General features: G+C 38.8%; 1 protein-coding gene across 7 annotated transcripts in view; it reads left to right on the top strand.

The window, feature by feature from the left end:
• Positions 1–20,555, top strand: part of DTNA (dystrobrevin alpha) — a 159,899-nt gene that overhangs the window by 90,555 nt on the left and 48,789 nt on the right. For all 7 annotated transcript variants that reach the window (XM_070940559.1, XM_070940560.1, XM_070940558.1 and 4 more), the window contains 2 exons: positions 15,970–16,183; positions 20,006–20,091. In XM_070940559.1, the coding sequence (XP_070796660.1) occupies positions 15,970–16,183; positions 20,006–20,091 (300 nt within the window). The remainder of the gene's footprint in view (positions 1–15,969; positions 16,184–20,005; positions 20,092–20,555) is intronic.

The following is a 20,555-nucleotide window of genomic DNA, read 5'->3' as shown; positions in this document are numbered from 1 at the left end:
CTGGGCATTATATTGCTCTTGGGCCTCTTTTTTATGAGTACTAGAGCCCATTTCAAACACTTTGAAACTTGGCAGTATGGTTCAAAGCAGAAATCATGTTCATAACTTGGTTCAGTCAGAATCTTGTAAAGATGGAGGCATAGGAAAGCCCATCAGCATTGCCTACATCATGATGTAAGAGTACATATCAGTGTGAACAGTTCCAAGGAAAGTAATAGTAGATATGTCATTAATAATGAAAATATCACTCCTTACGTTCAGTTTTTTGTAGCCTTGACTAACACTAAATTTGACTGTCAATTTTCATTATATCCTTGGCTGTAGCCTTCGCTTCACCACTCTCAACTACTTAAAAATCTTTTACTTTCCGGTATGACTCATTCTCAGCTTCCACTAATGCTATTTTCTCCTTGAACATAGGCATTGTGCTATGTCATTTTTTCCACACTCATATATGTATCTTCTTCAAAACTCATAATGTTTTTCACAAAGTCATTAGACCAACTCTTTAATAAACCAAACATCAATATTTTTGAAGAGCACTTTTCTTCAGGCTTTTAACTTTACCTTTTTCTCCTATCATTCATCTTCCCTTTCTCTGTTACTTTCTCTCCTTTATATTTTAGACTGGTTCACCTTTAGACTATGAAACGTTCTCAGAAAAATAATGTATAAGTTACAGATCTACAGCTATGAACAAATCACCCAATTGCCAATAACAAAGATTTTTATATAAATTTGTACAGGATCTATAAGTATACGTACAACTTACAACAGTTCATTTAGTGACCGTTTGAAGTTACAATGGCACTGATAAAAGGGATAGGACCGTTTTTTGCACTTACAACTGTTGCAGGATCTTCATAGTCACATGATCAAAATGCAGATGCTTGGTAACTGACTCATACTTATGATGGTTGTGTTATCCCGGGGTCATGTGATCACTCTTTGCGACCTTCTGACAAGCAAAGTCAATATGGAAGCCAGATTCACTTAACAACTGTGTTACTAAGTTAACAATGGCAGTGATTCACTTAACAACTGTGGCAAGAAAGCTTTTTAAATGGGGTAAAACTCACTTAACAAATATCTCACTTAGAAACAGAAATTTTGGGCCCAGTTGTGGTCATAAGTCGAGGACTACCTATAAAGACTTAATAAATTAAGGATATTTTCTGCAACATTCAAAATGGACTGTGCATGTTTTTCTGGATAGGGCAAGAAAGGAAAATAGATGCCACCCACAAAATACAGAAATATTTTATAGAAATAGAGTACATGATGAAAATGGTGAACTGTCCCAAGTTAAATCCACAGATAATACCAGCACGAATTTTGGGCCTGATTTCAGAATAATGGGCATTCACAATATGTCTTTAAAAATTGCAATTCCAAAACTACTGTTCAGTTTTCAGGCTAAAATGCTTTATAGGCTCATAGTGCAGTTTTTTTGCTTTTATTTTTAATCATTTATTCTAAAAAACATTTAGTAAACCAAAATCTGCTATTTTTTTTTTTTTACACTGGTCTATAACCACTGAGTCAGAGTGTAGCCACATACCGTAATTAAAATTATTTAAGAAAGTATTATTATACAGCTGGAGAGCTACCGCCAGACTTGCTGAATTTTACTCAGTTTGCTATGTGATTATTCTATAGCAACAACTATAGAAAGAGCAAAGATAGCTGATTTCCTGATATGAGAATAAACAGTTGATGGTCAGAAACTTTAAATACAAGATCAAGCTGATTATTCTTTAATTAAAGCAGCCAAATCAAGAGTTCACATCCTTGATGGTGTTTAATTTGGAGTTAACTATGTTCCTTTACTCTTCACATTTCTAAGAAAAGGGTTTTTTCTGCTTTACCTCTAGAACAATATCATGATTTTCATGGGAAATAGAACAGTGCTATGCTGACTATGAAGGAAACCTGTTCACTTCCATGCCTGTCTTACTTTTAGTTCTTCTTTGCCTTCTTCATTATATTTGTGGTTAGTCACACTGACAGGCATGGGAATCGAATTCCACACATCTTAAAGTAGCCAGGATTGAAAAACACATTGATCTAATGTTTTCTTTGATTCCTGGAAAACATTTGCCATTCATTTTCAGAACCTCTAAGAGCAAACTAGATTGCAAATAAAAACCCATCTATGTGCATTCCTATTTACTCTAGTTCCTTCTATGCTCCTTTGGATTGTAAAGACATAAATGTCAGCATGCATGAGATGTTTTAAATTCCTTCTCATTTCACTGGGGAGACATGACTGTCATGTCATGACTGGGCAGTGTTCCAATATCTCAGGGGTTGCCACAAAGAAGAGGGAGTCAAACTATTCTCCAAGGCACCTGAGGGTAGAACAAGAAGCAATGAGTGGAAACTAATCAAGGAGAGAAGCAACTTAGAACTAAGGAGAAATTTCCTGACAGTTAGAACAATTAATAAGTGCAACAACTTGCCTGCAAAGTTGTGAATGCTCCAACACTGGAAATTTTTAAGAAGATGGATAACCATTTGTCTGAAGTGGTGTAGGGTTTCCTGCCTGGGCAGGGGGTTGGACTAAAAGACCTCCAAGGTCCCTTCCAACTCTGTTATTGTATTTCTATTTCACTGTTTCTAATCTACATTAATACTGTATTTATTGATAAGATATTTGTGTTAATTTAAGTGGTTCCTGTTTCTGTAGCTAGCTACTATAATTCCTCCTGAATATTTGAAGATGCAGCATTTAATTTTGCTGAGGTGTTAATATAGTCCTAAGACCAGATTTTAGTATTATTCAGTGCATAAAACAGAAGCAGATAAAACATGTCTTACTTAAAGGAATTTAGCTACAGACCTAAAGGATGTGGTACTATTTGAATTTTAAAAGCTCTGGTAACCCAGATCTAACGATATTTACTTTAATACTTAACTGATTTTAAAAAGTCTTACTTCCACCTAAAAAGGAAGAAAGAAGTATTATAGCTATTCTTCATATCTTTCTTTTTAAAAGCATTGGTACTTGGATTTAAAGAAGATGTAAGAAGTCCTCAGATATTCCAGTCAGAACAAATCTTCTATACTGGTAGAAATGCAGCTGATTGTTTGGTCTCATTGGAACAAGTAGGGGTTTTGATTAAACTGGTTTCTCTTTCAGAGCAGATTTTTCTCCTTTTTACCTTAGAGACTCACAGCCAGGAATATCTGCTGTACAGATATATTTCTTTGGCTGAATATCCCCTTTTTGTTTTTTTGTATGATTCAAATGTTTCTAGCACTACTTCTGAAAGTTTACCTTTTGGTTGTACCACTGTTTGAATCTCCTTCTTTTACCTGCTTGAAAACGTGATCTGCAGCGAACTCTGGTCTTTATGCCTTCTTCCAGCTGGCTTCTCTGACTTCGTACTGAAATGCTATTCCTTCCAGTGCCCCTCCAGTCAACAATCAATTATTCTGCAACAACTAATTTAGGCTTCTAGAACTGAGTTGGAAAAATCCAGCAAAACTCTTTACTCTTATCCAGGAGCCGAGATCTGGTAGCTCTAACTAATTAACCTTTTATTTTATCTTGGACGAGCCACAGGCAATCATTTCAAATTTAGTAACTGAACAGTTCTGTTTGAATTTTCCAGCCACAAATCACATTTGCTCATCAGTTCCAGTTGCATTAGGTCATCTTATGCCATATATAAACAAAGATAGGTTGCGCCGCTAGTTATTTTCAAGCTGTTGTCATAAAGCCTCCTTCCTTTAGCAACTATAATAAGAGTAACCCAATACAAAATAGTAGAGTCAAGCTTTATGGTTATATTATAATTTCATTTCAAATTATCTATAGAAACATTACAAGGATGTAAATAAACAGGTAACAGATATAGCTTTTCAAATAATTGCACTATAGAAACAGGTGTTAGGCAGATTATTACAAAAGTAGGAATAAAAGATTCTTGGTAAGGAAGATTATTTGCAACATATAATTCAATTGCATCATATAATTCAATATGCAACAAAAATTCATTTTAATGTATGCCAATTAGTGTACATTCAAGTGACAATAAAGTTATTCTATTCTATTCTATTCTATTCTATTCTATTCTATTCTATTCTATTCTATTCTATTCTATTCTATTCTATTCTATTCTATTCTATTCCATTCCATTCCATTCCATTCTTCTGTCTTTTAAGCTAGTATAGATGTTATATAGATTGGTTAGATTTACTAAGAGAGCCAATTTAGTGGTTAAGGTGCTGGATTAGGAACAGAGAAACATGAATTCTAGTTCTACCTTGGGCACAAAAATCAGATTAGTGAGTTTGGGCCACTCTCGCTCTCTTTTAACCTAGTAATAAGGCAATAACAAACCACCTGAAAAAGCTGTCAATGTATTAGTTGCATATATTAGTTCCTGCAATGAGAGAGAGAGCGAATTATGGTGATGTGTTGTTGATAATGTCCTGTATTGTTTCCACAAATCATGTAATACCTTACAATGTATTTTTGTATTAAGAGAGAGATGTAATCATAGAGCTGGAAAAGCCATTTACTCATTGAACCCAATCCCTGCTTAGTGCAGGAGTCTCAAGTTAAAATATCCCACACATAAAGCAATTTTAACATCTGTGTGAAGCCACTCAATAAAAGATATATTGCTATTAGTTAGATCATTGAGAAACTTCTGTTACTGTTAGGATTTTTTTAAAAAATGGTCTAATATTCAGTAGGAATCACTCTTGTTAAATCTGTTCCATATTCTGCAATCTATAATGAGGTAAACTCATTCTTGGTCTCCTGCATGTCATCATATCCAGCCTTTCAGTCTCTCTTCAAGGAATATCCAGCTTCTTCAGTGTCTCTTCATAGACATTGATTTCTGGTCCCTGATTTATCTTCATATCCCTTTTCTGAACCTGTCCCAACAACTTTAAATCTTTAAAGATTGGTGCCCAGAACTGAACATAGTATTCAAGATAGGCTACAAAGTCCCTTCTGTTATTCTGTTAAATGTGGATATAAGTCTTGGGAAGCCAGGGAAAGGTTCAGGTGCCAATAAACAACCTTTGCTTAGGGCTAGCACATAACTAGGGAGCAACAAGAAACAAAAAAAAATCCATTCTATTGTTGGTCTAAATTAAAAGTTATTTTTCCCCCCTAGAACCTAATACAAGAAACTTGTCACTGGAGGCATCTACAGCAAGGAGAGGGGATAAAAAAAAGATGAGCATCATGGCCATTCAATCAAAGCTATGCCCTATTTTGTGTGCAACACATGGCAAAAAGGGAGCAAGACTTCAGCTGTACCATGTTTTCCCGAAAATAAGACCGTGTTTTACATTTTTTTGAACCCTGAAATAAGTGCTTGGCCTTATTTCCATGCATCCAAAAGCCCAGGCTTATTATCAGGGGATGTCTTATTTTGGGGGAAACAGGGTATAATCATTGATGCCATCTTAATTTTATTGAAACTCTGCAGATGCCCTTGGACATCTTTCGCATATATGATCCTGGTAATCTTTATAGTCCTGTAGAGTAGGCCAGTTTAATGTTACAAATGTGGGGTTAAAGATAACAAGTGCATAAATTACTTCACACAACAAGGGTGAATTTATTTTTAACTGATTTCCCCCCTCACATGTAATAGAAATAGGATAAATGTATGCCTTATGCATACTTCTCAATGAAATATTTTTTTTCTAAAATATGCTCACTGCCACCTAGTGGTTAGTAATTGGTCTTTCTCCATTAGAAATAGAATCTGTATTACCTCATCTTCAGGAAGTGATATAAAATTTATTATCTATGATTCAGTGCTCCCTTTTTCATATGAAATTTCAAGCTGTTTCTACTTAGTGATAGCTTTAAGTATCACTATTTCCTTAGCAAGCTTAGCTATTCTATTCATTTTGACAGAGATGGTGTATTCAGTTTCTTCATACTGCATTCTTTATATCTGTTTAGCTCTGTAAAACTGGTTTGCAACTTCCTGGTCTCTCCTAATTCTGTTGTGCCTTTTGGCTACTCCTTTTAGCTAGCCAAAATTCCATGTTGATATTATTATTATTATTATTATTATTATTATTATTATTATTATTATTAATTACATTTATATACCACCCTACTCCCGAAGGACTCAGGGCGGTGAACAGCCAAAAGATAAAATACACATAGTACAAACGTTAAAAAACATTTAAAATACATTAAATACTTTGGCCCAAAACAAATTTAAAACACCCCAATTTATAAGACAAATTTAAAAAGCAATTTAAAAGGGAAGTTAGGCCAGGCCAGCCTGCTGGAATAAAAATGTTTTGAGGGCACGGTGGAAAGTGTGCAGATCCAGGATCCTCCGTATCTCCGGGGGGAGCTCGTACAGATGGCAGGTGCCCCCACAGAGAAGGCTCTCCCCCTGGAGGCCGCCAGTTGACATTGTTTGCGAAGGTTGGAGACTGGATGATAATTAGCCAACACTGCAGGGTCCAGGGAAGGCTTTTTGAGGAGAGGCCTCACCACCGCCTCTTTCAAGGCAGCGGGGAAGACACCCTCACTCAAGGAAGCATTTATAATCCCCTGGAGCCAGCCTTGTGTAACCTCCCGAGAGGCCAGCACCAACCAGGAGGGACACGGGTCCAATAAACATGTGGCCGCGCTCAGTCTGCCCAGTATCCTATCCACGTCTTCGGGAGTCACAGAATCAAACTGTTCCCAGATAATATTCTCAAGACCTGCCTCCATCATCCCCCCTGAATCTACCCAGTCAGAGTTCAGGTATTCCCGAATCTGATCGATTTTGTCATACAGATAGTGTACAAAGTCCTCGGCTCTACCCTCCAAGGGGTCCTCCTGAGCTTCCTGGTGGAGCAGGGAGCGGGTCACCCTAAACAGGGCAGCTGGGCGATTATCTGATGATGCAATAAGAGCGGAAAAATAATTACATTTTGCCGCTTTTATCGCCACCAGGTAGGTCTTAATATGAGACCTTACCAGTGTTCGGTCAGATTCAGTACCGCTGGCCCTCCAACTGCTCTCCAGGCATCTTTTCCGGCGCTTCATCTCCCTCAGCTCCTCGGTAAACCAAGGAGCCAGGTGAAACCAGCGCCGGGTCAGAGGCCGCAAAGGCACAACCTAGTCCAAAGCTCCAGCAGCCGCCCTATCTCAGGCGGCCACTAGGCCTTCAGTCGAACCGTGAGCCAGAGCCTCAGGAAATGGCCCAAGCTCCATCTGGAACCTATCTGGATCCATCAGGCACCTGTGGTGGAACCACCTCATCGGTTCCACCTCCCTGCGGCAGGGTGCGGCAGTTCAAAGGTCAAGGCGAAGGAGGGAGTGATCTGACCATGACAAGGGCTCGATCGCTATATCCCCTATCTCAAGATCACTCAACCACTGATCAGAGACAAAAACCAAGTCCAGCGTGTTTCCCCCCATGTGAGTAGGGCCATGCACTAACTGGGTCAGGTCCATGGCCGTCATGGAAGCCATGAACTCCCGGGCCACCTCAGACGCTTCACCGGTGGATGGCAGGTTAAAATCCCCCATGACCATAAGCCTGGGGGTATCAACCGCCACTGCGGCTATAACGTTGAGCAGCTTGGGCAGGGCCACCACCACGTGGCAGGGAGCCAGGTATGTAACCAGCATACCTGGCTCCTCAGCACCTCAGACGCTTCACCGGCGGATGGCAGGTTAAAATCCCCCATGACCATAAGCCTGGGGGTATCAACCGCCACTGCGGCTATAACGTTGAGCAGCTCGGGCAGGGCCGCCACCATGTGGCAGGGAGCCAGGTATGTAACCAGCAAGCCCATCTGCACCCCATGACCCCACTTCACAAGGAGGGACTCACATCCGGCCGTCTGAGGAACAGTGGCCTCCCTCGGACCAAGATCTTCTTTAATGACAACCGCCACCCCCCCCCCGCCCATCCCCTGGCAATCTGTAATAAGGAAACCACTTTTTTAATCAGGGTAATATATTCTTCGGTATAGGAAACAATAATAGATGCTCACAGACAGAAAGACAGATCAGACAGACATCAGTAGTAGTCCCTTGGCCTGAATTATTACTAGGTGGCTCAGATACTCAGGACCTGGGCCTGCGGCTGATGCTGTGCAATGCCAGGTCTGTGGTAAATAAGGCCCCCCTCATTCACGATCTTATTCAGGAGGGGGAAGCGGACCTGGCAGGTATCACGGAGACCTGGTTGGGACCGGAGGGAGGGGTCCCTCTGGTCGAGATGTGCCCACCAGGTTTCAGAGCATTCCATCAGCTGAGAGCCCATGGGAGGGGCGGGGGGGGGGGTGGCGGTTATTATTAAAGAAGGTCTCGGTCCGAGGGAGACCACTGTGCCTCAGATTGCCGGATGTGAGTCCCTCTTTGTGAGATGGGGTCATGGGGTTCAGATGAGCTTGCTGCTTACGTACCTGGCTCCCTGCCGCGTGGCAGCGGCCCTGCCTAAGCTACTCGACGTGATAGCCACGGTGGCAGTTGATACACCCAGGCTTATGGTCATGGGTGATTTCAACTTGCCGTCCGTTGGTGAAACGTCTGGGATGGCTCGGGAGTTCATGGCTTCCATGACGGCCATGGACCTGACCCAGTTAGTTCATGGCCCCACTCACGGGGGGACACACACTCTGGACTTGATTTTTGTCTCTGGCCAGTGGTCGAGTGATCTTGTCATAGGGGATATAGACATGGAACCCTTGTCATGGTCAGATCACTCGCTCCTCCGCCTGGACCTTCGAACCGCTACACCCCGCCGCAAGGAGGCGGAGCCAATAAGATGGGTCCGCCCCAGGTGCCTGATGGATCCTGATAGGTTCCAGATGGAGCTTGGGCCATTTCCTGAGGATCTGGCACACGACTCAGCCGAGGACCTGGTGGCTGCCTGGGATCGGGCGGCTGGTGGGGCCTTGGATCAAGTCGTGCCTTTGCGGCCTCTGACCCAGTGCCGATCCCTTGCGGCTCCTTGGTTTACCGAGGAGTTGAGGGAGATGAAGCGCTGGAAAAGACGCCTGGAGAGTGGTTGGAGGGCCAGTCTTGCTGAATCTGACCGAACACTGGTAAGGTCGCATATTAAGACCTACCTAATGGCGATAAAAGCGGCAAAGTTTAACCACTTCTCCCCTCTTATTGCATCATCAGAGAATCGTCCGGCCGCCCTGTTTAGGGTGATCTGCTCCCTGCTTCACCCGGGAGCGCGGGAGGACCCCCTGGAAGGCAGGGCGGAGGATTTCAGACAATATCTGTATGATAAAATTGTTCAGATCCGGGGGGAGTTGGACTCTGATTGGGTAGATTCGGGCAGGGTGACGAGGAATAGTCTTGAGAATGTTATCTGGGAAGAGTTTGACTCTGTGACCCCTGATGACGTGGACAGGATTCTGGGGAGACTTAGTGTGGCCACATGTTTACTGGACCCGTGTCCCTCCTGGTTAGTACTGGCTTCCCGGGAGGTTACACGAGGCTGGCTCCAGGGAATTATTAACGCTTCGCTGAGTGAAGGTTACTTCTCCACGGCCTTGAAAGAGGCGGTGGTGAGGCCTCTCCTCAAGAAGCCTTCCCTGGATCTGGTAGTATTAGCCAACTATTGTCCTGTCTCCAACCTTTGCTTTGTGGCGAAGGTTGTTGAGAGTGTGGTCGCACGACAGTTTCCTCAGTACCTGGAGGAAACGTCTTATCTAGATCCGTTCCAGTCGGGTTTCAGGCCCGGGCACAGCACGGAAACTGCATTGGTCGCGTTGGTAGATGATCTCTGGAGGGCTCAGGACAGAGGTTGCTCTTCTGTTCTGGCCCTGTTAGACCTCTCAGCAGCTTTTGATACCATCGACCATGGTATCATGCTGCACCGGTTGGAAGAGATGGGGATGGAGGCACCTGCTACGGTGGTTCTCCTCCTTTCTCTCCGACCGGTCGCAGTTCATGTTGGCAGGGCGGCAGAGGTCGACCTCGAGACCTCTCATATGTGGAGTGCCTCAGGGGTCGGTTCTCTTGCCCCTTCTGTTCAACATTTATGTGAAGCCGCTGGGCGAGATCATCCGTGGTTTTGGGGTGAAGTACCACCAGTACGCTGATGACAGCCAGCTGTACATCTCCACCCCTGGCCACCCCAACGATGCCCTTGAAGTAATGTCCCAGTGCCTGGAGGCTGTGCAGATCTGGATGGGGAGAAACCGGGTCAAACTCAAGCCTTCCAAGACTGAGTGGCTGTGGTTCCCGGCATCCCGATATAGTCAGATGACTCCATCTCTGACTATTGGGGGCGAGTCTTTGGCCCCCTCGGAGAGGGCCCGCAATCTGGGTGTCCTTCTGGATATGCAGCTGTCCTTGGAGGAACATCTGACGGCTGTGCCCAGGGGGACTTTTTGTCAGGTCTGCCTGATATGCCAGTTGCGGCCCTTTCTTGATCGGGATGCCCTGCGCACAGTCACTCATGCCCTCGTCACCTCTCGCCTGGACTACTGCAACGCTCTCTACATGGGGCTCCCCTTGAGGGGCACCCGGAAGCTCCAACTGGTCCAGAATGCGGCCGCGCGGGTAGTTACAGGAACTGCATGGTGCTCCCATACAACACCTCTCCTGCGTGAGCTGCACTGGCTCCCAGTGGTCTTCCGGGTGCGCTTCAAGGTGTTGGTTATCACCTTTAAAGCGTTCCATGGCATAGGACCTAGATATCTTCGAGACTGCCTGCTGCTACCGACGACCTCCCATCGACCTGTGCGCTCCCACAGAGAGGGTCTCTTCGGGGTGCCATCAGCCAAACAATGTAGGCTGGTGACCCCCAGGGGGAGGGCCTTCTCTGTGGGGGCACTCACCCTCTGGAACCAACTGCCCCCAGAGATAAGGAGAATCCAAGACCTCGGTGCCTTCCGCCATGCCCTTAAAACCTTCTTTTTTCAGCAAGCCGGGCTGGCTTAACTTTTTTTTCTTAATTTTTTAAATGTTTTAAATGGGTTTGTTATTGTTCTTAAATTACGGGGCCAAATTTATATATATTCTTTTAATACTATTTTAATGTTTGTAATTTATGTTTTTATTCGGCTGTACACCGCCCTGAGTCCTCAGGGAGAAGGGCGGTATATAAATTGGATATAAAATAAAAATAAAATAAAAAATAAAAATAAATTATGAGGCTAAATTAGGTTGCTATATTACTAAAGTTAAACAAATCTCAGTCAGGTGGGTAATAGAGGGAAAATTCCCTTAGTTATTTGAAGGAAAAACAGCAAGTTGCTATCTTATTAATTAATAAATTGGCACATTAATAATTTCCAGTGACTGATGCAAAAATAATACTAATTTAGCTCCTCTGTTTTTCCCTGTCATGCTAAAATACTTTTAATAGTTTTATTTTTATAATATTTCTACAGCTTCTTATGGACAGGCAGATTTGAAGATATTTTAAATAGCCATCTATTGGTTATCTAGTACTTTTCTGTGTACTGCTTTATTGTTTTGTCCTTGAAGATTTTGCTGCAGTTGAGAGAACTATAATAGATATATAAAATATGATTGCAGCTATATATCATTTGTAGATGCATGCGCAGCTTTTATTTAGCACACAGCCAATATTCTGGTATTCTTATCTCACTTACCTTTCTATATATTTCTTCGCTTTAATATAAGAGCAAAGAAAAAAGGGTTTCAAAAAATAAAACCAAAAACGAAAGGAAAAAAAAGTCAAACAGATGCACACATATACAAAACAGCTCAGCTAAACATGATCGCAATAAAGATTTGATTGTCTGAACATTAAACACTGACCACACAGAATAATATTGATCAGTGTTTCTATTGCATTAAAAAAAGTCAGTTCACAGGCAGAAAGTAAACATATATCACCAGCCCAAGATCATAAATCTGGCATGGCACTGTCTTTCCATCATAAAATAATATTTCTTTGCTACAGCTGATGCTCAATAAATCTACAGTTCTTCAAAAAATGATTAATTCCAAATGTTTGGCATATTTCAAACTGTGTCAAAACGACTGTCAGCATCAAAGTAATAGCTTTAAACCATATTATTTTTCCTAAAACTATTTTAACAAACTTAAAAAAAAATAAGGCAATAGTGGGCCAAGATGTATTACATGTATATCCTTACACCTTTATAGAGAACATAAGTCAGTTGACAATTAAATTATTTTTCCCTCTATTTTTTATTAGTCAAAAAAAGGACAAGAAGAATGGCTTTGTTTTGGATTCAGCCACTATTGCACTATTGGTTATGTGGCATCTCAAAACCAAACTGAGGTGAAACCTTCCTGTCCCTATATGTACCTTATGAGTACAAAGTGAGTTTCCTGTGAGTTTCTGTAGATGTGGATTCTGGTGTCCTATTGGGAATCCAACAGTTGAGCAATGTGTCAACTTCCCCAAATCTAGTGTTGTCAAACATATTGTTTCATCTTCCACTAGGCAAGCAGAAGTCCAGCAAAACTGGAGAACACAAATAGTGGTAAAGACTGATTTCTAGATGGAGAATGTGTAAGATTCTACTTAATAGCTGATCATCAACACCACACAATTAACAATTAAAAGCCACGTACAACCAGGCACCACATAACTACTACACATAGAACAGCCCAGTGCACACATTCTGGAGTTTGAGAAGTTCCCTAAGGATGGGCTGTAGCACAGGTCTGAAAGCTTGGAAGAACAAACCTCTAGTTCCAGTGATCAACTCAGATTGGATCCTGCAATATTATCCTTGGACATGTATATTTGCTTTTATTTGCAAGACTAAAATAAATTTAATAAATATCAAAATTTAAAAGTTGCTCATTTTTTCCTACATCTCAAAAACACACAGAGGGAAGAGAGAATAGAGAATGAGAATAAGAAGTCTGATGTGTTGCATCAAAATGTATCCAAGTATAATGTAATATTATTACTAGCTACTTATGCAACTTCACAGTCTCTGTATCTCTATTGCAATTTGGCCAAATATGCCTTTGAAGAAATAAAATTAAGTCTAAAAGCAACCACAACATTGTATAAATATATTAACTGTTGTTATTAGATTCATTTAATCATATTTTAGCCAGCCTTTCCGATCATATGAGGAAGAACTGAATCCAGACTATCTTTTTTTTTAAAAAAATTGTAATTTGGTCCTTAAAGGGTTTTATAGCAGTTTTAGCTGTCAAACAACAACCTAGTTTTATTTGGAAAATCTTTCAAATAGTGATCTGCTTGTGTTCTCCCAAGGACTGCCACCCTAAATACTATAGATTGTGGATGAAGCTATTTTTGCTAAATGTCCAGTCAAAATCTTGGTTCCATGCAACTTCTAGAAACAAGTTATCTCTCATACAGTACAGTCCTAATTTCATTCTAAAGAGTCAGATACAACAAAATGTGTTTATTCCTTGACATTATGTAAATTAGTCTATCATTTGTAACTCAATAATAATAATAATAATATCTCTGATCTGCTTTTATTTTGGTTTCAGAGATATAGAAAACACTAGTCTAATAGCTTGCAATACTGACTGTAACAGCATACCTGTTGCAAAAGCAGATTTCCTCCATCATAAAAAAATATTGAATTGGTTCTTTTAACTACTCTGTCACCTTTGTTTTAGCCTTAAAGTGAGCCATATCTCCATGATTATATCAGAACACTTTGAAAACTTTTAAAATATTACTTGCTCTTTTCCTCTGAACATCTGCTTTCTCTCCTATCTTAAATTCCATAACATCACTGAAAGTTTTTGTTTTAATTTAAGTTAGGTATCTGTATCAGGGAGCAGCAATATAGGGAGATGCTGCAGATGGATGATCACTTTAATGATAACTGCAAATGCATCATTTCATACTGCATACAAGAAGACAATCTTAACTCACACATTTTTTATAAAGAAAGCCATATGGATAGACAAGATAAAGTGATTGTCAGTATAGTGCAAGTCCTCCTTTACTTGGATGGTATTCAATATGCCACTGAAGCAGTACTGAGGATCTCTTGGAATACTAATGCCATTTATAACATGGCTGGATTAAAACAATCAGGACATCTGCTAATGTTGCCGTACATGAAAAGAAAATCTGAAGCTGCAAAGATAGGATCACAGTGGCAATATGGAACATGAGAAAGTTCAATATAGTGAAAGATGAAATCAATTAACTATAAAAGGATATCTTAGGCATCAGAGAATTCAACTGGTCTAGAATTGGACTCTCATTCATGCTATTCATGATGTGAAAAATAAAAAAGAAATGGCATTGCTTTCTTAGTTAGGAAGGATGCAGCAAAGATAATACCTATGTACAATATAGTCAACAATTGAATAATATCAATTAGATTTGATAGAGAGGAATTTAGTATGATGATTGTCCAAGGATATGCTTAATAATTGATACAGAAGAAAAGGAGTGTTATACTTGTTAAAAGAACATGCAAGCAAGATATGCTACTTGTGATTAGAGAATGGAATTCCAAAATGTGAAATTGTAAGAAGGAAAATATAATTAGGCTATATGGCCCATGGAACAGAAATGAAGCAAGAGAGCATTTCTCTTATCAATTTCTGCCAATCCAATTCATTACTAACTCAAATTAAAAACAACCAAAATGATGCCTGTATATGTAGACATCATCCAGTGGAATATCAAAAAAATTGATACAGATGGCATCAATAAACCATGATGCCACCAATAAACCTGTCTTGAGTAGCTGCTGTAAATCATAAAAAGGCAAGCCTTAATTCTATTTGATGCCAGGACTGCAACTGAAAAATAGTGTCTCCTTGTCTCCATCTGCCACAGTTCCTTTCTGTGGTAATTGGAGATTTCATCAGCAAGGCTTCAATTCTTGGTGATGAGAAGACAATTGGATTGTTTTAGGTCCTCCTGAATTTTCATTGCATTTTAAATAAATACTTAATGGCTTCAATAAATAGGGTGGAATCATCTGAAGGTTTCTAGTGGCTGATATAGTAATCTGCTTATTTAACTCTCATATGGAAAAATTTCACATATGATGGTAGGTCACAATATGATGTCCTGGAAGCAAAAAAAAATAATAGGAGGAGCCAAGATAAAACTGAAATTTCACTTCATTTACATTTAATTAAAAGTAAAAATAATATAATTGCTTCCTAATCATAAATTTAAAAGAGCTCTACTATGTACAGTTACTACTGACTTCAGGCTAATGTTTATAAAGCTGGTATTTATGTTACACTGAATCTGAATATCTCTCAGTGGGATATGTCTAAGAACTGAGTTAAACATTATACAGATAATAAACAATGCAAAAAACCATCTTGAACTAAGGGTACCTACGAGGGAAATCAGAAAATCCCAAAAAAGGATATGGCAATCAATCCATCATAAAAAAAGTAAGCCCAAGAGAACTTAATTAGTTCAGAAGAATTTAGGCAGAAGGAATAGCCAAAATAGCCTGGATAGTTCTGCAGACAAGGCACTGTAATTTAACACCAGCTGTCTGCAATTGAAGTAAGTTCAAATCTTGCCAGGCTCAAGGCTGACTCAGCCTTCCATCCTTTCTAAGGTAGGTAAATTGAGGACCCAGTTTGTGGGGGCAATAAGCTGACTTTGTATAAAATATACAAAAGTATGAAGGCTATTGCTTAACGCACTGTAAGCTGCCCTGTGTCTCCAGAGAAGGGTGGCATATAAATCAAATTTAAAAAAAAAAAAGATAGTCATGAGCAAAAGAATCTGCATAATTTGAGTTTCCAACCGCAGAGGAATGAGACAGAAGTACAAGAACAAAAGGACTCCCATCTCAGTGTAGTTCAAAATCACTATATAACTCAGATTTCTGAAGTTTACATATTATATCAAAATAAATCTTATAGTTCTTGAGCTATCAATTAAATTTTTGGAGCTATGTAAAGACTAGCATTTCTTATGGTTTTCTGTGAATACATGAATATTATTTAAAAATTCTATATCATGATTTTTTTTGTCCAATACTTACACAATACTTAACTATTGTTTTTGAATTTATACATAGTGCACCTAGTGGACATTTGGAATGTTATAGAAGCATTGCGGGAAAACTCTTTGAACAACTTGGACCCAACTATAGAGCTGAATGTGGCTCGACTTGAAGCTGTGCTGTCTACTATTTTTTACCAACTCAACAAACGTATGCCAACAACCCACCAGATTAACGTCGAGCAATCCATCAGTTTACTGCTCAACTTTTTGCTGGCAGCTTTTGATCCGTAAGTTCCTTTAATAATAATAATAATGAATACTTGTTTTTTGCTTTGTTGTAGGAAAGCATTAGCTCTTGAGCAAAGTACTGATTTAAAAAAAAAAAGATGAATTTATACAGAACTGAAAATTATACATTCCTATATTACTGTCAATCTCATTTTCTTCAAAGAATTGGCAAATACACATTCAGGAGTCAGTTGGAAAGACTTCTGCCTGGCAGTGAATTGACAAAGAAAATAATGGACTGGGAAATTATTTATCAAGTCCATTATTTATCAAATCCTGATTTCAAAATGCCTCCCCCCCCCATCTCTCTCTCACACACACTATAATAGTTTTACTACAAGACTCATGGGAATATATATATATAATGTTTATTTTGACCTGAAACTGATACATCAGAATAGGAAACTTCCATTTTCTTTGGATAACATCATGTAAACATCTGCAGAAATAATTATTTTGTGGTGATAACATGAACTAGTGGCTTATTATTTGAATTGAATGCTTTTTGCTGCATGCCTTTGCAACAGTTACCTTTGCAACTGTGAATAATTTTACTTTCTTCCCAGCTGGTACAGTGAATTGTGCAAAAATAAATGAAAAAAAGCAATGGAATCCATGCTATTTACTACTTCCTTACAATGCAAAGTTCCAGTTTTTAAAAAATGTTAATGGCATTTCCTTAATATCATCCCATAGATGAATGGTATGTGTGAATATGCAAATTATGGTAATTGAACATAGGATCCATCGGTATGCTGCTGTCATTCTTAAAAGCATCTGAATAGCCTGGAATTACAAACTGGACTGACTGGCATCTGTTCTGTTCTGTGCGAGTTGCAAATTATCTATCACTGTATTACTGCTTTAACTGCATTTTATTTTGGAAATGTACTGGTTGGAAATTAACACAATTAAAGAACATTCTGATAAGTTTATTTATCTTCCCATTTGCCTATCACTCTCTTGTGTCCTCTCCAATGTGCATTTGATGGACCTTTCGTTTGGTACTGTGTACTTTCCTGAGCCAGATCAACTAGTACAGTTTAGTCACCATGGAAACAGCTGAGTTGGTGGGAAAGCAACTGTTCCACATGAAAAAGCAGCAGAGGCGCTTTATGTTTGCATCCAAACATCTCCCTTCCCTTCCCCAAGGAGAAATTGTCAGGAGGCTGCAGAAATATGGCCTTCAGGATTTGTGAAAGGGTATACAGTAAGGGGGCAAGGTCTTTTTAATGTATTCAGACCCTGAATTTTTGATTCTAACAAGAACAGGAAGGCAATTAATTGCAAATGCTTGGACACGTACTTTGTTGCTCACTGCCAAGTCACACTCACAAAAACATATCTGTGAAAATGAGATTATTATGATATACATTTTTCTATTGTTCAATAAACCAAGAAAGATGTGAAACAGTGATTTTTTTTAAATAAAGAAGAATATTGATGTTAAGTATGTAGAATATGCTCAGTGAATGCTACATAGGTTTTTCTTAGCTCAGTAACTGAACTAGAATATAAGAGTGTTTCCAGTTTGCTCAGGAATAGCAGCTCATTTAATTGTGCAAATTGCAGTTCTGAAGTGTCCAGACAGAAGACTTGGAATTTGTAACAGCTTTCATTAAGGAATTAGAGATAAGGCAAAGAAGCAAATCAATTGTAACAATGCTGTCCTAACATTTTTTTTCATCTAACAATGTTTATAGCAGCATATGGGCCAAGCATACATGAGCATATCTACATCTATACACACATAAACACTTTCACGCTGAAAGCAGACAGTCGCCAATTAAATAGATTTGAGGGGAGAGGCTTTGAATCACTGCACAACTCATCCTTTCCTGATACCAAATTATATTTAATCTCAAGTAAGTGTTGTAAAATAAAATATTTCATCCCTGGAAATCAAAGTTCTAGAGGATTATAGAGGATTTACACATTTCCTTAATTCATCCCTCCCCAAAACACTTACGCTTCTCTTTAGTATCTGATCTCTGCCATAAAACAATGATCAATGCATGCTGGAATTGGAGATACTCATGTCCACCTTGGAAAATTTATAGATGAATTTGCTGCTGAAGAAGAGTCCTCTCCTTCTATAAATCTTTTCCTTGTAAAACAAACATCTCATCTCAAAAATATCCAAGTAAGTTTACATGAAGAAAAGTGCTGTACATTAAGTAATTACCACCCTAGGCTGAAAAAGATAAGCAGTTCAGACCTGCTTAGGAGTTGGCTGTGAGATTCCAGGCTAGACAGGGGAGTTGGTGGGGGGGGAGAGCTCCTAGAAAAAGGCAGTGGCCAACCTGTCAGAGTTTCTTGCAATAATCAAATCCAGAAGCACACACAGATAACTGATTCAGAGTGATTCATTAACTTCTTTATATACATAATAACAGCTGAAGTATTTACAATACCAATATAGATTCTTCTTCAACGTAGTAGCAGTTACAACACAAGGCAGGAGAAAACAGTTTCATTTCAGCAGAGCAGACAGCATGCACAGACTGCTTAGTTTCAATTTCAATTCTCTGCACAGACTCAGAAGCTGCAGACTAAGACACTCCCTGGCTCCAGTCCGTCTCAGCTCCCAATTGGCAGACTTAGTTGCTATGCCTATTCATTGGCTGATCTATTCCAGTTTATGAATATTCTTACTCTGACACAACCTGTTCTGTATATTGCCAAGAAACTACATGAATATGCCCATAGAGTCATCAGGGAAACAAATGATACTAAATGAAGTTATTATTTAGTTATTTCTTATATGTGAATTTTAAAAATATATCTGAAGTCTACAATGGGCAGTGCTTTGAATAGAACTAACCTAACTGCTATAAAGAAATGCATAGGTTTTGAGGGTCCCAAGAAGTTTTTATTAGAACAAGCAAGGATTACAACAAGAGAGAAAATGTCCCACAATTTAGCTAATGTTCTTGTCTCCAAGAATCTGATTGCTGAATTAAACCTTTGGAGGCTGCACAATACATTGAAGCACAAATCAACCAAACGGATCTGTACAACGTACTGAGTCCTAAAAAATGTAATCAAAGGTAATACCAACAAAGCCTTTCGTATTGTATAAAAGTGTCATGAGGTTTATACTTCATCCACCAAAGTGTGTTGCATAAAAGCACTTTTGACGTCTGTGGTTTAGATTCAAACTGAAGATGCCAATTTCCAGACTGAATTAATTAGTTAACTGTTTGTTGGTGTCATGCTATGCTATGCATAGAAAAGTAGCAGTGGCGGATTTCTCAGTTCTGAAATCATAAAACCCAAGTTTAACTTGAAAATGGCTCTTACCTTCAGCAAAATACTTCATAGCAAATCATATATATTTTTTAAAAAAGAATCAAGGACAGAAGAGGAATTAAGTCAGTGTTAATTTCTTAAACCCATAATTGAACTGAAATGTAATGATCTTTCAGCATATTTTGCAGTTTTGTAATTTGTACACCTTGATTACAGCATATACAGTATATTAAACAAAATGCATAAATGAGCAAAAATATAAAAATCCATTCTATTATGGAAAAATATTTGCATATGTATTAATTTTGCATAGACTGGAGAAATATTCACAAATTAATGCAAAAAATATAAAGGGGAAAACTGAAACTGGAAAAATGAGAAATGGAAAAAATCAAGAATTGACAGTCAAGAATCTCCATTTCTTTTTAAAAGGCAAATTGTTTCAAATGGGTTTATTCTCAATTGATTATGAATCATAGCCTCAGATTTGAAAAAAGAAACGCAAGCCTAAGATATCTATGCTGTTACTCAACAACTATGCAAAGATTATTTTATGTTTTCTTGTATAGAGAAGGACATGGAAAAATATCTGTGTTTGCTGTCAAAATGGCCTTGGCAACACTTTGTGGAGGAAAGATTATGGATAAATTAAGATGTAAGTCTCTCTATGAATTTTGATCAAGTAGTTTGTTAGGGAACCATATGTGTTTGGTTTTTAATGTAATAACAATCAAAATCAGCAAAAATATTCTTGAACAAATTTGTGTATAGACTTCATAGAAAATTCTCATCATTGCTAATGTCTGTGTCTTCTTTTTAGAATTCTTGAATTAAAAATAATCATGTTGCAATTGATCAAATTTGCCATTTATTTTTCTGACTAGTTTTTATAATGTTAAAAAATGTGAAAATACTGTAAAATTTGCATCATAGGATCATTCCCCACACCCACCCCAGCATTTGAGAAGTAAAAAAAAAAATCTCAGTTACTCAGGTGACTCAGATGAGCAAAGATTCCCCAGTTTATGCAATATCATATCACCAAACTAATACTTTTAATTTGATTAAAAGACAAAAAGTTGACTCCATATTAATTACCTATAAAATATTTGTTAAATG

This window comes from Pituophis catenifer, unplaced genomic scaffold, assembly GCF_029215685.1.
Source record: "Pituophis catenifer annectens isolate HBS135680 unplaced genomic scaffold, rPitCat1.0.hap2 SCAF_3, whole genome shotgun sequence".
Taxonomy (NCBI): Eukaryota; Metazoa; Chordata; class Lepidosauria; order Squamata; family Colubridae; genus Pituophis; species Pituophis catenifer.
This window is presented reverse-complemented; position numbering and strand designations above follow the sequence as displayed.